Consider the following 12,660-nt stretch of genomic DNA (forward strand, 5'->3'; position numbering starts at 1 on the left):
TCTCACGTCACTAAAGAATTTTACATCAGGACAATCCCCGTGTTACTATACCGGTAAGTTGACCGGATATTGACATTTTAATTTTAAATTATATTTCATAAATTTCTATATTACATCCTTCAAAATATAAATTCCTCATTGAAGAAAATCTGTTAAGAATGATTTATATTAAACTGAGGGATTAGTACTTTTGAAAACAAAATATTATAATATCAGTAGATTATTGGTTGTCGAATATTTTTTGCAATTTACAAGTATTTGTATTTTTCACAAATACCGTATTTTTTGGATTATAAGATGCACCCCAAATTTTGAGGAGAAAAATAGGAATTTTTTTTAATAAAATGGTGTTGCTTCTGATAATCCATGTGTCTTATTGCTTACCGGGGGTGATGGCTGCTGTGAAGCAGTGGCCCAAGGTCGCTGCTGGAGGAGGCAGGAGTAGGGTGATGCTGCAGGATGCAGGCTTGGATGAGGGGGTGTTCCGATGCGTGGCGTGCCACTGCGGGAGTCTGGTGCCACTGCCAGTGTCCGACGTTGCTGCAGGTGTCTTCGGTGCTGCCGGGGCTCTGCCAACATTTTGTGAAAGGCCAGAGCCCCTACAGTTCCATGGTTTCCTATGGCTGCCGGGGGCAGTGCATGCACAGATGGAGAGCTCGGCACCAAGATCTCGGGAGATGAGATCTCAGCCATTTTCCCGGAGTCCACCGCATAGGAAACTATGAAACTGTGGGGGCTCTGGCCTTGTCACAAAATGTTGTAAGAGCCCTGGCAGCACCGGAGACACCTGCAGCAGCGCTGGACACCCACAGCTACACTGGACACCCGCAGCGGCGTGCCGCACATCAAAACACCCCGTCATCCAAGCCTGCATCGTGCAGGATCACCCCACTCCTGCCTCCTCCAGCAGCAACCCTGGGACACCACTTTACCGCAGCCGTAACCCCTAGTAATCAATAAGACATATGGATTATCAGAAGCACCACCATTTTATTAAAAAAAAAAAAATTTTCTCGGAAAAGTTTTGGGTGCGTCTTATAATCCAAAAAATACGGTATTTGTGAAAAATACAAAGACTCGTAAATTACAAAAAATGATTCGACAAACCAATAATCTACTGATATTATAATATTCTGTTTTCAAATTTACTAATCCCTCAGTTTAATATACATAATTCTTAGCAGATTTTCTTCAGTGAGGAATTTATATTTTGAAGGATGTAGCATAGAAATTTCCTAGCCAAGATCTGAATCTGAGCATGCGCCGCCCCTGGCAGCCATTTTCCCAAAGACCACCGCATCGCTACACTGGATCTGTGAGGCTTCTGGGCTTTCACAAAATGCCGACGGAGTTCCAACACCCCACAGTGGAGCGCCACTGCCGCTGCACCACAGAGGAGTACCACTGCCATACCACAGCCGCACCAGCCTGGAAAGGGTGGCTGCATTGCCCTGCAGCGTCGTACCAGGACCGCCACCACAGTATTTGTAAGTATATTTCGACCATAAGACACACCCCCATTTTCCCCAAAAAATTTTCGGAAAAAAGTGCATTTTATGGTCCAAAAAATAAGGTATTCAGGCTAGAATTGAACATTCAGTTTTTGTTGTGGTGTTTTGAACCTAAGCTCAGCAAGTTGATCCTAAAAGAGAAAAAAGTATAAAGAAAAGATTAATTCTTCTCCTCCTTTCAAATCTACCCTTTTGTTTTACTGAAATAACTACATGAATATTCATGACCTTTGATTCCAGCTTTAGATAGTGGGATTCCAAAAATGTGAAAATTTGCTGTTGGCTCCAGGTCCCCAAAATTTCTCAGTTTCTCGGTTAAATGAGACATGGGACTATATCTTACAAATAACTAATGTGTTCAAAAAGTGCAAAAATGATTTTCTTTTCCTTTAAAAAAATTATATCAACATTTTATAAATTTCAGTAACTATTATTAATATATTAATTTCTTCTAGAATTTGAATAATTTTTAATTTAAAAACTTCAAATGTTAAATGTTTAATTTCAAATTTTTATTAGTCTATGCACAGATCTGCACTATATCTCTCCAATGTCAGATGCCACTTACACAAGATGTCTCCCGCTGACTTTCAATAGAGACCAACCGAGCCTCCATTGCAGAATGTATCGGCCAATATATTTGTTATCTGTTAAGTTGTCATTACCCAGTTGATTACCTAGATTAGGTAATACATTTTCCCTTCTTTCTAATTTTTTGATGTTTGTCATTTGATATATTATGGTGTAATTTGTAACATTATTTTGTATTATTGTTCTTTCTAAGAAAATACTAATGAAAAATGAAACTTATTTTAAATATTTTTACATTTTACCTTTTTCTGGAGATACAAAGAGTGATTTACTCATTTCCAAAATATTTTCCTTGATATATTTGCTTGGAGTACTCGTCAACTCTTCTATTAATTTTCCATCTTGATTTTCTCTATTTGCCTTTTTTATTGATATTCGCTATACTATGTGTAAAATGTATAACACATTTTGTGCTTTTTTATGAAGAAATGCTAGCGAAAAATGAGACTTCGTTTAAATATTTTTATATTTTGCCATTTTCTAAAGATTCAAAGAATAATCCCTTCATTGCTACTTTTTTTTTCTTGATATATTTGGTCGGAGTTCTCATCAATTCCTCCATTATCACAGTCATATATCTGGAAGTTCAGTTACATAAACCAATGTATCTCTTTATCTGTAATTTATCCATTGTAGACATATTTTATACATCGGTCACGGTTCCTAAATTCCTGCACATGTTATTATCTGGGAATCACATTATTTCCTTCTCACAATGTTACGCTCAGTTGTACTTTTTCACAGTTGTGGCAAATGCAGTATAATACTTATGTATGGTATAAGGACTTCAATGGCGTAGGGCAATGACGGCAGAGACACGCTTAGTGAAGCAAGTGATTTATATACAATTGTGCACAACAAACGTGGAAATACGTAACGGGTTCAGAGCACAGACATACAGCAGCACATAGCAAAAGGTTCAGCAAGGATGGTAAGTTATTAAGAGTCACTGAGTACGGAATATAACTGGGTATTGCAGGCAAAGTCCAGAGTATAACAAATGTCCAGCAGGATAATGTTCAGCGGGCACCGGGTAACAGCTACTAACCAGTATAGCAAACAGAAGTCCAGTTGTAGCGAGCCTCTGGTATGATGAGTCCGGTGGAGATCCAGTAAGGGGACCTTCAGTGGGCACAAACACTAACCGGGTACGGTAGCCAGAAGTCCAGCGGTATCCAGAGGTCCAGAGAGGTGAAGTCTCAAGCAGGAAGCAGGGTTGTTCCAGAGTCACAAGATCTGGGAGAGTGGCAGGGCAGGAGCACACCAGGAATCAATATACTCAAGCGATTTGCTTGTGCTTAGGGGCGGGTTTTTATGCAGCTAGGGAGGAAGTGATGTAAACGAAAACTCCATCTTAACTAAGGGCAGCTAAGAGGAAGTGATGCGACAGGACCGAAAACTCCATCTTAACCAAGGGCAAAAGTTCATTCAAAACAGACCGGAAAGTCCTAGGATCCTGACAGTACATCCCTCCCAAAAAACGGCCTCAGGACGGAACAGGACCGGGCTTGTCCGGGTACCTCCGATGGAACTGAGCAATCTTCCTAGATGCGTTGATGTTGTCAACGGGTTCCCAGGAGTCGTCCTCAGGTGAATAGCCTTGCCAGCGAACCAGGTATTGCAGCCGTCGCCGATGGAGACGGGAGTCGAGAATGGCCTCAACGACAAATTCTTCTTGGCCATCTACCATCACCGGGGGAGGAGGTGGTACAACACGTCCCTGAAAGGTATTAGGAGTTACCGGTTTGAGCAGAGAAACATGAAAGACCGGGTGTACCTTCATAGTCCGTGGTAACTTCAGCCGACAGGCCACGGAGTTCACAATCCCGGAGATCCTGAATGGGCCGATGTATTTTTGCCCCAGCTTCTGTGAAGGGACACCAAGCTTCATGTTTTTGGTGGACAACCAAAGAGTCCCCTACCTGGTACGAGGGTGCCGGTCGCCTATGAGAGTCTGCCGAGTCCTTGTAACGTCGCTGAGCAGTTGTCAAGGTGTCTTTCAGGATCTCCTGAACTCGTTGCAACTCCGTCACCCTGTCTCCAACCGCGGGTATAGGGACTGCGACCGGTGACCTAGGCAGAATACTTGGATGGTAACCCAGGTTTGCAAAAAAGGGTGTTACCTTCGTGGAACTACTCTGGGTGTTGTTGTAGGAGAATTCTGCCAGAGGAAGGAGCTTCACCCAATCGTCCTGTAGATGGCTCACGTAACATCTCAGGTATTGTTCCAGGGTCTGGTTGGTCCGTTCCGTCTGTCCATTCGTCTGAGGATGGTAGGCAGAAGACAGACACACATTAATTTGGAGTGCAGAACAAAACCCCTTCCAGAACCTAGAGGTGAATTGAACACCTCGGTCAGAGATGATCTGATCCGGGACCCCGTGTAAACGAAATACGTTCCGTACTACCAGGTCAACAGTCTCTGCGGCCGAGGGGAGGCCAGTACAGGGGATGAAATGGGCGGCTTTGGTCAACCGGTCTACCACTACAAGGATAGTAGTGCTGCCACTTGATGGAGGCAGATCCACAATAAAATCCATGGAGATGGACCCCCAGGGGCGAGACGGCACGGGTAAAGGCTGGAGGAGGCCTGTAGGAGCCATACGAGGGACCTTGCACTGGGCACAGATCACACATGATGTGACGTAGTCTTTCACGTCTTTCATACAGGTAGGCCACCAGAAGAACCGGGTCAAGAACTCCTGAGTTTTTTGTACCCCCCTATGTCCTGCCACCATGGAGTCATGAACCAATTTAAGGACTCGAAGTCTTACAGCCTCCGGGACATACAGGCGACGTTCTCGTAACCACACACCATTCCGAAGAACAAGTGCCACGTCGCTCGGGGGGGCAGCAAGGAATACATCACCATCATAGGCCTGCTTGATGTCCTTCCATAAGTCCTGGTCCTGGATCACTCCGATGAAGTTGGAATCAGACAACACGGTTTGAGATGATGAAGGCACAGGGTCCGAGGTGTGGAGACGGGATAAGGCATCAGCCTTTCCGTTACGGGAACCTGGTCGATATGTGACAACAAAATTAAATTGATTAAGAAAAAGGCTCCACCTGGCTTGCCGTGGGGACAGACATCTGGCAGATTTCAGAAATTCCAGGTTGCGGTGATCTGTGAGTACCACCACTTGTTATGCCACTCCCTGTAAGTGGTGCCGCCATTCTTTGAAAGCAGACACGATCGCCAGCAACTCCTTGTCTGCAACATCATAATTCCTCTCCACAGGGGACAACCGTCGAGAAAAGAAAGCACATGGGTGCAGTAAAGCTTTGTCCCCAGTTCTCTGGGACAGAACTGCTCCCAGAGCATAATCAGAGGCATCGACTTCTACAAGGAACGGAAGTGAGGGGTCTGGGTGAATCAGAAATGGTGCTGATGTAAAACAAACCTTGAGATGGTCAAAAGCCTCCTGAGCCTGGACGGACCACACAAACCTCTGACCCTTCTTGGTTAATGCGGTAATAGGGCGGACAATTTCTGAGAAATTACGGATGAAACGCCTGTAGAAGTTGGCAAATCCGACGAATCGTTGCACCTCTTTGATGGTACCTGGTACCGGCCATTCCAGTATTGCTTTTATCTTGCTGGTTTCCATATTTAGACCCTGTGGAGAAATGACATACCCTAGAAATTGAATATTAGTACAATGAAATTCACATTTCTCAAGCTTGATGTACAGGCGGTTATCACGTAGGCAAGCAAGGACCGTCTTGACGTTCCTGTAAAGAATTAGAATAAATCAAAATATCGTCCAGGTAGATGACCATGAACTGGTCCATAATGTCCCTGAATATATCGTTCACCAAGTGTTGGAATGTTGCGGGGGCGTTGCAAAGGCCGAAGGGCATGACTAAATACTCAAAATGTCCGTATCTACACCTGAATGCTGTCTTCCATTCGTCCCCTGGACGGATACGGAGCAGGTTATACGCCCCTCGGAGATCTAACTTGGTGAAAATTGTAGCCTGTTGGACCCTTTCTAATAATTCGGGGATCAGGGGCAATGGGTACCGGTTCCGGATGGTGATCTTGTTGAGCTCCCGGTAATCTATGCAAGGGCGCAGAGTTCCGTCCTTCTTCTTTACAAAGAAGATGGGTGCCCCTGCGGGTGAGGTAGAGGGACGAATGAAACCCTTGGCAAGATTCTCATCAATATATTCTTTTAGGGCGTGTAGTTCAGGGGCCGCCAACGGGTACACATGTCCAAACGGTATCTCCGCTCCGGGTAATAAGTCTATAGGACAATCGTAAGGTCTATGTGGGGGGAGCTGATCAGCATTCTGTTTATTGCAGATGTCGAGAAAGTCATGATAGACCGGGGGCAGAACGGGTACCTGTACATTGTCCTCCATAGCATGCGTTGTTGGAGCCGGTTCAGTTGGTTTTACGGCAGGAGCAGTCTGGGATGGGAAGGAAATCTCTTTTGTCTCCCAGTTGATGACTGGATTGGTAGCCCGAAGCCAGGGGATTCCTAAAATGACTGGAAAATGTGGAGATGAAATTAACATAAAGACAAGGGTCTGCTGCTGACCTGGTTTGATCATACATTCGAGGGGTACAGTCTCTTTATCCACGGGTCCGGAAGTCAATGGGGACCCGTCCACGGTTTCCATGGTAACTGGTGATGCTCTCTGTTGAGACGGGATACCGTGTTTCCTAGCAAAAGAGAGATCCATGAAATTCCCCCCAGCCCCAGAGTCAATCATTGCAGCCGTAGGAATTAGCTGTTTCTTCCATTTTATTTGTATATGGAGCGAGCAGTGGGTGGATCTCCCTTCAGAGTCCTTAGCTGCAGTGGATAATACTGTGGAGGGAAATACCGCATCCAGGTGGGAACTAGCTTCGGAGGCTTCAGATTCTATGTCGGTATTATCATATTCGGCTACAGCCGCCAAGATCTTAATGGAACGTTTAGGACGCCTTGGACAGTCAATAAGGAAATGGTCTGATTTGCCGCAATAAAAACATAGCCGTTCACGGAGCCGATGTTCGCGGCGTTCCTGGTTCTCTCGGTTTTGTACAGAGTCCACTTGCATGGGAACCTCCGCAGGCTCTCGTGGTGTCTTAGGAACAGGTTCCCTGGTAGGTGACGGAAAGTCAGGTACCCGGTTAAGTGCTGCCCATCTTTCCTGTCTGCGCTCTGTTAAACGGGTATCAATGCGCACACAGTGTTGAAGGAACAGGTCAAGATCATCGGGTGATTCGGCACGGGCTAACTCGTCCTTGATGGCACCGGACAGTCCCTTTTTAAATACCGACAACAACGCATTGTTACCCCAGTCAGTGTCCACCACCAGTCTTTTGAAGTCGGTGACATATTCAATCACTGGCCGCTTGCCTTGCCGTAAAGAAAGGAGAGCCGTTTCAGCAGTATTACGGCGGTTCGGATCGTCGAACATCAGTGCCATAGCTGTTAGAAAATCCTCTAAGCAGTTCAACCGCACGTCCCTGGTCTCAATCAATGGGTTAGCCCAGGCCAGGGCATGTGAAGTCCGCAGCATGATTATGCATAATACTTTAGATCGATCCGATCGGTAACAGTCAGTATTCACATCAAAGAATAGCATGCACTGATTAATGAAGCCACGGAACTGACTGCGCTCACCATTAAAGCGGAAGGGAGGTAATTTAGGCATACTGGGAGCAAATCCGGGCGAGGTACGGTCGGTCACCTGAGCCTCCACCTTGCCTTGTAGCTCCTGCATAGCTGTACCCAGGAACTGGTGGTCATGATTCAGCCGTCCCTCGATATCTCCAAGCCTGGCGTGCACAGCATCCATGTCCTGCTGTAAGGAGTGGATCATGGAGTATAGCTGATCTAATCGTGCCTCTGACATTGCCCCAGCGAAGTCCTCTAAAAATGGCTTGAGTATAATATAATACTTATGTATGGTATAAGGACTTCAATGGCGTAGGGCAATGACGGCAGAGACACGCTTAGTGAGGCAAGTGATTTATATACAATTGTGCACAACAAACGTGGAAATACGTAACGGGTTCAGAGCACAGACATACAGCAGCACATAGCAAAAGGTTCAGCAAGGATGGTAAGTTATTAAGAGTCACTGAGTACGGAATATAACTGGGTATTGCAGGCAAAGTCCAGAGTATAACAAATGTCCAGCAGGATAATGTTCAGCGGGCACCGGGTAACAGCTACTAACCAGTATAGCAAACAGAAGTCCAGTTGTAGCGAGCCTCTGGTATGATGAGTCCGGTGGAGATCCAGTAAGGGGACCTTCAGTGGGCACAAACACTAACCGGGTACGGTAGCCAGAAGTCCAGCGGTATCCAGAGGTCCAGAGAGGTGAAGTCTCAAGCAGGAAGCAGGGTTGTTCCAGAGTCACAAGATCTGGGAGAGTGGCAGGGCAGGAGCACACCAGGAATCAATATACTCAAGCGATTTGCTTGTGCTTAGGGGCGGGTTTTTATGCAGCTAGGGAGGAAGTGATGTAAACGAAAACTCCATCTTAACTAAAGGCAGCTAAGAGGAAGTGATGCGACAGGACCGAAAACTCCATCTTAACCAAGGGCAAAAGTTCATTCAAAACAGACCGGAAAGTCCTAGGATCCTGACATGCAGAGAGTATTCTCCTCTTCATTATGGCTTATGACCATTATGTCGCCATCTGCCTCCCGTTACTTTATCATCAGATCTTAAGTCAGAGAAATTGCACCTTGATAACTATTGGGATTTGGGCATCTGCCTTTCTAAACTCTTTAATTCTTGTAAGCTCAGTATTTTTCATGTCCTCATGTCACTCCAACGTCATCCGCCAGTTCTTCTGTCATCCTAAAGCCCTAACAAAGAACAACTGCACGGGCCCAATTACATTGTTTGCTATGATAGGCATAGAAATGATGATCTTGGTGTTTATTCCCTTTGTGTGCACTCTGGTTTCATATGTTAAAATTTTCTCCGTCATCTTCAAAATGAAATTAAAAGAAAGCAAAAAAAAAGCCTTATCCACCTGCTCATCCCACATCACCATCATGACTATTTACTATGGAACAGGCTTACTTGGGTATGTGATACCTTCTAATTCTGATGTCCTGGAGTTAGTCGGTAACACAATATTTACAGCTGTCATCCCCATGTTAAACCCGATCATATACAGTCTACAGAATTCCAATGTACAATCTGCATTGATGGGGTTAGTTTGGGGAATCGGTTTTCTAAAGAACAGAGAGAAGATTAAACAAAAAGTAAGTTAGAAAGCCGCAAAACATTTCTTTATATACATGCTACATTTTGTGTGGATACAATATTGACACCCCTTTATTTTTCTTCAGCCTCATGACTTTTTGCTGTTACCATAATAACACAAAAATCAAAGTTCTCAGAGGATAAACAAATCTATATATCTACAAGGTGGGACATCTATATGCATCCACCTAAATAAAATGGGTATGGGTGGTGATATCAGCTTCCTCTTTGTGGCACATTAGTATATGGGAGGGGGAAACTTTTCAAGATGGGTGGTGACCATGGTGGCCATTTTGAAGTCAGCCATTTTGGATCCAACTTTATTTTTTCCAATGAGAAGAGGGTCATGTGACACATCAAACTTATTGAGAATTTCACAAGAAAAACAATGGTGTGCTTGGTTTTAACGTAACTTTATTCTTTCCTGAATTATTTACAAGTTGATGACCAATTATAATATGTGTTCAAAGTGCTGCTCATTGTGTTGGATTGTCAATGCAATCCTCTTCTCCCACTCTTGACACACTTATGGCAACAATGCAGAAGAAATGCTAGCAGAGGCTTCCAGTATATCCATTGATTCAGATGCTGCACATCTCGTATCTTCACAGCATAGACAATTGCCTTCAGGTGACCCCAAAGATAAAAGGCTAAGGGGGTCAGATCGGAAGACCTTGGTGGCCATTCAACTGACCCACGATGACCAATCCACTTTATCACCAACCATTCCCAATTTAGTTAGGTGTATCCATATAGGTGTATCGATATAGATGGTCCACCCTGTAGAAAGTACAAAATTACACTTATTACAAATAGTCTCTTATAGATGCGGTGCAAAATAATGATATAACTCAAAAAACAATGTAATGCAGATTCAGTAAACACTCAAGATCAGAGTCAAGTTGAGGGTTCTCATAAGATAGATGTCTCCATTTAAACCACCATGCATCAGTTTCAGCTCCTCCACTATACACAGCATTCGGGAGAATAATCTTCCAGCGCTATTTCTATAGGATAAACAGAAATTAAGTCATAGTGTAAAACCGTAAGGATAAACGTAGTATCAATTTTACTTCTAGAAATAGATAAAACACCACTTCAAGATTATTTAAAAATCTGTAATACAGCACACTTCACCTATCTTGCTGTAGCATGTAAGCCCGAAAGGGCAGGGTCCTCTCTCCCCTCTGTATCAGTCTGTGATTGTTAGGGTGTTTACTGTAAGTGATATCTGTAATTTGTATGTAAACCCTTCTCATGTACAGCACCATGGAACCAATGGTGCTATAGAAATAAATAATTATAATAATAATAATCATGCCTAGCCTAGGATTTAGAACTTTCTTCTTTAGCTGGGTTCAGGGATGATATTTGAGGCATGCTGTTATCTGTTCTCATCTTTACTGTGGTTACCCTGAGGAAGAGGATTGTTTGACCTAAAAATGCTTTGGGAATAAACTACAATCTATTGCAATCCAACTCAGTCCTGTGAATCTTTGAGTGCTGTACTCCTAAATTTCTCTTTTTCTATTTATCTAAGTAAATGTCTTTGGACCTAATAAATACTGTTTTACACTATGGCTAGAAGTCTTTTCGTCCTATATTAGTAGTTCTGGTGAGCCATTACTGCATTATAATGTGGAGGAACTGACACTGATTCATTTTCTGCCACCATAATGTACAATATAAGAAAACACCATTGTAAGCTTATACAGCTGGCCGCTATATTTGGATCCTGTGCTCACTATGGGTAATTATTGAGAACTTTTACTCTTTTTATACATACCATCTTCATGGGTCCTGGACAATGCAGATCTACTTATGGTCCACTTTATGTTTTTATTAAAGGGAATCTGTCTCCAGAAGTTGGAGGCCTATGTAGAAGGCCTGTGTCTGGTCCGATGGGTGGTGTTTCTTCTTCTTTCTCCACCCCATCTGTGGCCCCCGTCTGCAATCTTTGCCGGTATTAGAGAAGTTCAACTCCATAGTTTGCACGCGCGCAAAGCAATCTTGCTCCGCGCACGCGCAGTATGCTTTGCCCAACTGCGGGCAAAGCAGAAAATCATTACTGCGCATGCGCCAGTACACTATGCCCTGGAAGACAGCAAAATACTTCCGGGACATAGTGTACCAGCGCATGCATCTTTTTATTGCTCAAAGTCATTGTCTTACATGTGTCTGTTCTTTAATGTGCCTGTTTTTCTACTTAATAAAGAAATATATTTTTCAGTGGCTGTGACTCAACTTTTTTCTTGTTTATAACCAAATTATAACAATTTGTGATTTTATTAGTGGAGATAGCTTTCTCAGAATGTCTTGCAGCTGTCACATCACATGGTCAAACACAGCCAATCGAAGAAATTTTCAAACGCACTACAAAAGATGTGGGCAGGGAAAGCAGCAGCAATTTAAGGGTTTTACCGTTATAGATAAAGCATAAAGTTGCACAGTACAAGATCACACATAGGAGTAGAAAAGCCTAAGTCACAGTTTGTTGTACTACTGCAGAGCTGAAGAAAATACAAAATGAGTTTTGAAGTTTCAGAAGGTACTGGACCTGCATAGTCAATGTGCTTGTGAATTAATTGATCATTGATATGCCTTAATAACACTATTTTTTTTAGCTTTTTTTACACAAATAAGGCATTCTAAATCATTTCAGTGTTAATTTTCATACTGAATTAAAATGTTTCAATCAAGGCTCGACTGCCAGAGAAAGTTTGTGTCCTGGCTTGTGAGACAGACAAGCCCTTAAGCGATATTATTTTTTGCATTTCTCTTCCAAAATCAATGTTACATGCTGCAGAGTTTGGAGGAGGAGGAGAATCAACAGGTGGATGCAGAGGCGGACATAGATGTGGCACAGGCAGGGGTTGAGATCAATAAGAGAACATAAATAAACTTCAATGACATCACATATAATGCAACTCATAATATTAATAGTATTGTCACAGTCCAATTTTTGGATCTGTGTCAGACCCTGATTCCCTCAGTTAAACCTTTTTTTTCCCTTTTCAGGCTTCTGGGGCTTAATATGGGTTTTTGTCCCCGGTGGCCACAAGTGTCATTACAGACTGATAGGTTCTCTTGGTTACCTTTTGCCCCCGGTGGTCACTGGGGTTAGTACATGTTTTTGGTCCCTGCTCATGTGACCGCTCCTCCTTTGCTATATGAGGTCAGCTCGTCTATCAGCAGGTGTTGGTGATAGCAGCTTTTCCTTAGTTGGATTCCAACCACAGTGAAGGGAGCAGCTGGCTAATGTGTTAAGCCACTGCTGAAACCTGGTGAAGTGAGCAGCTGGCTCTGAGGTGTAGAGCCACTGCTGAAACTGGTGT

At 43.6% G+C, this 12,660-nt stretch overlaps 1 protein-coding gene across 1 annotated transcript; it reads left to right on the forward strand.

The window, feature by feature from the left end:
* The first annotated feature begins 8,721 nt into the window (after positions 1 to 8,721).
* On the forward strand, positions 8,722 to 9,333 carry LOC141069277 (olfactory receptor 8H1-like). The gene has a single exon (XM_073558730.1). It carries the CDS (start codon positions 8,722 to 8,724, stop codon positions 9,331 to 9,333), a length of 612 nt encoding a protein of 203 aa, XP_073414831.1.
* The last annotated feature ends 3,327 nt before the right edge of the window (positions 9,334 to 12,660 follow it).

This window comes from Dendrobates tinctorius, unplaced genomic scaffold (genome assembly GCF_039654945.1).
Source record: "Dendrobates tinctorius isolate UK_male_01 unplaced genomic scaffold, ASM3965494v1 ptg000257l, whole genome shotgun sequence".
Taxonomy (NCBI): Eukaryota; Metazoa; Chordata; class Amphibia; order Anura; family Dendrobatidae; genus Dendrobates; species Dendrobates tinctorius.

Coding starts and splice junctions, on each gene's coding strand:
- LOC141069277 (XM_073558730.1), top strand. CDS start 8,722: ATGGCTTATGACCATTATGTCGCCATCTGCCTCCCGTTACTTTATCAT.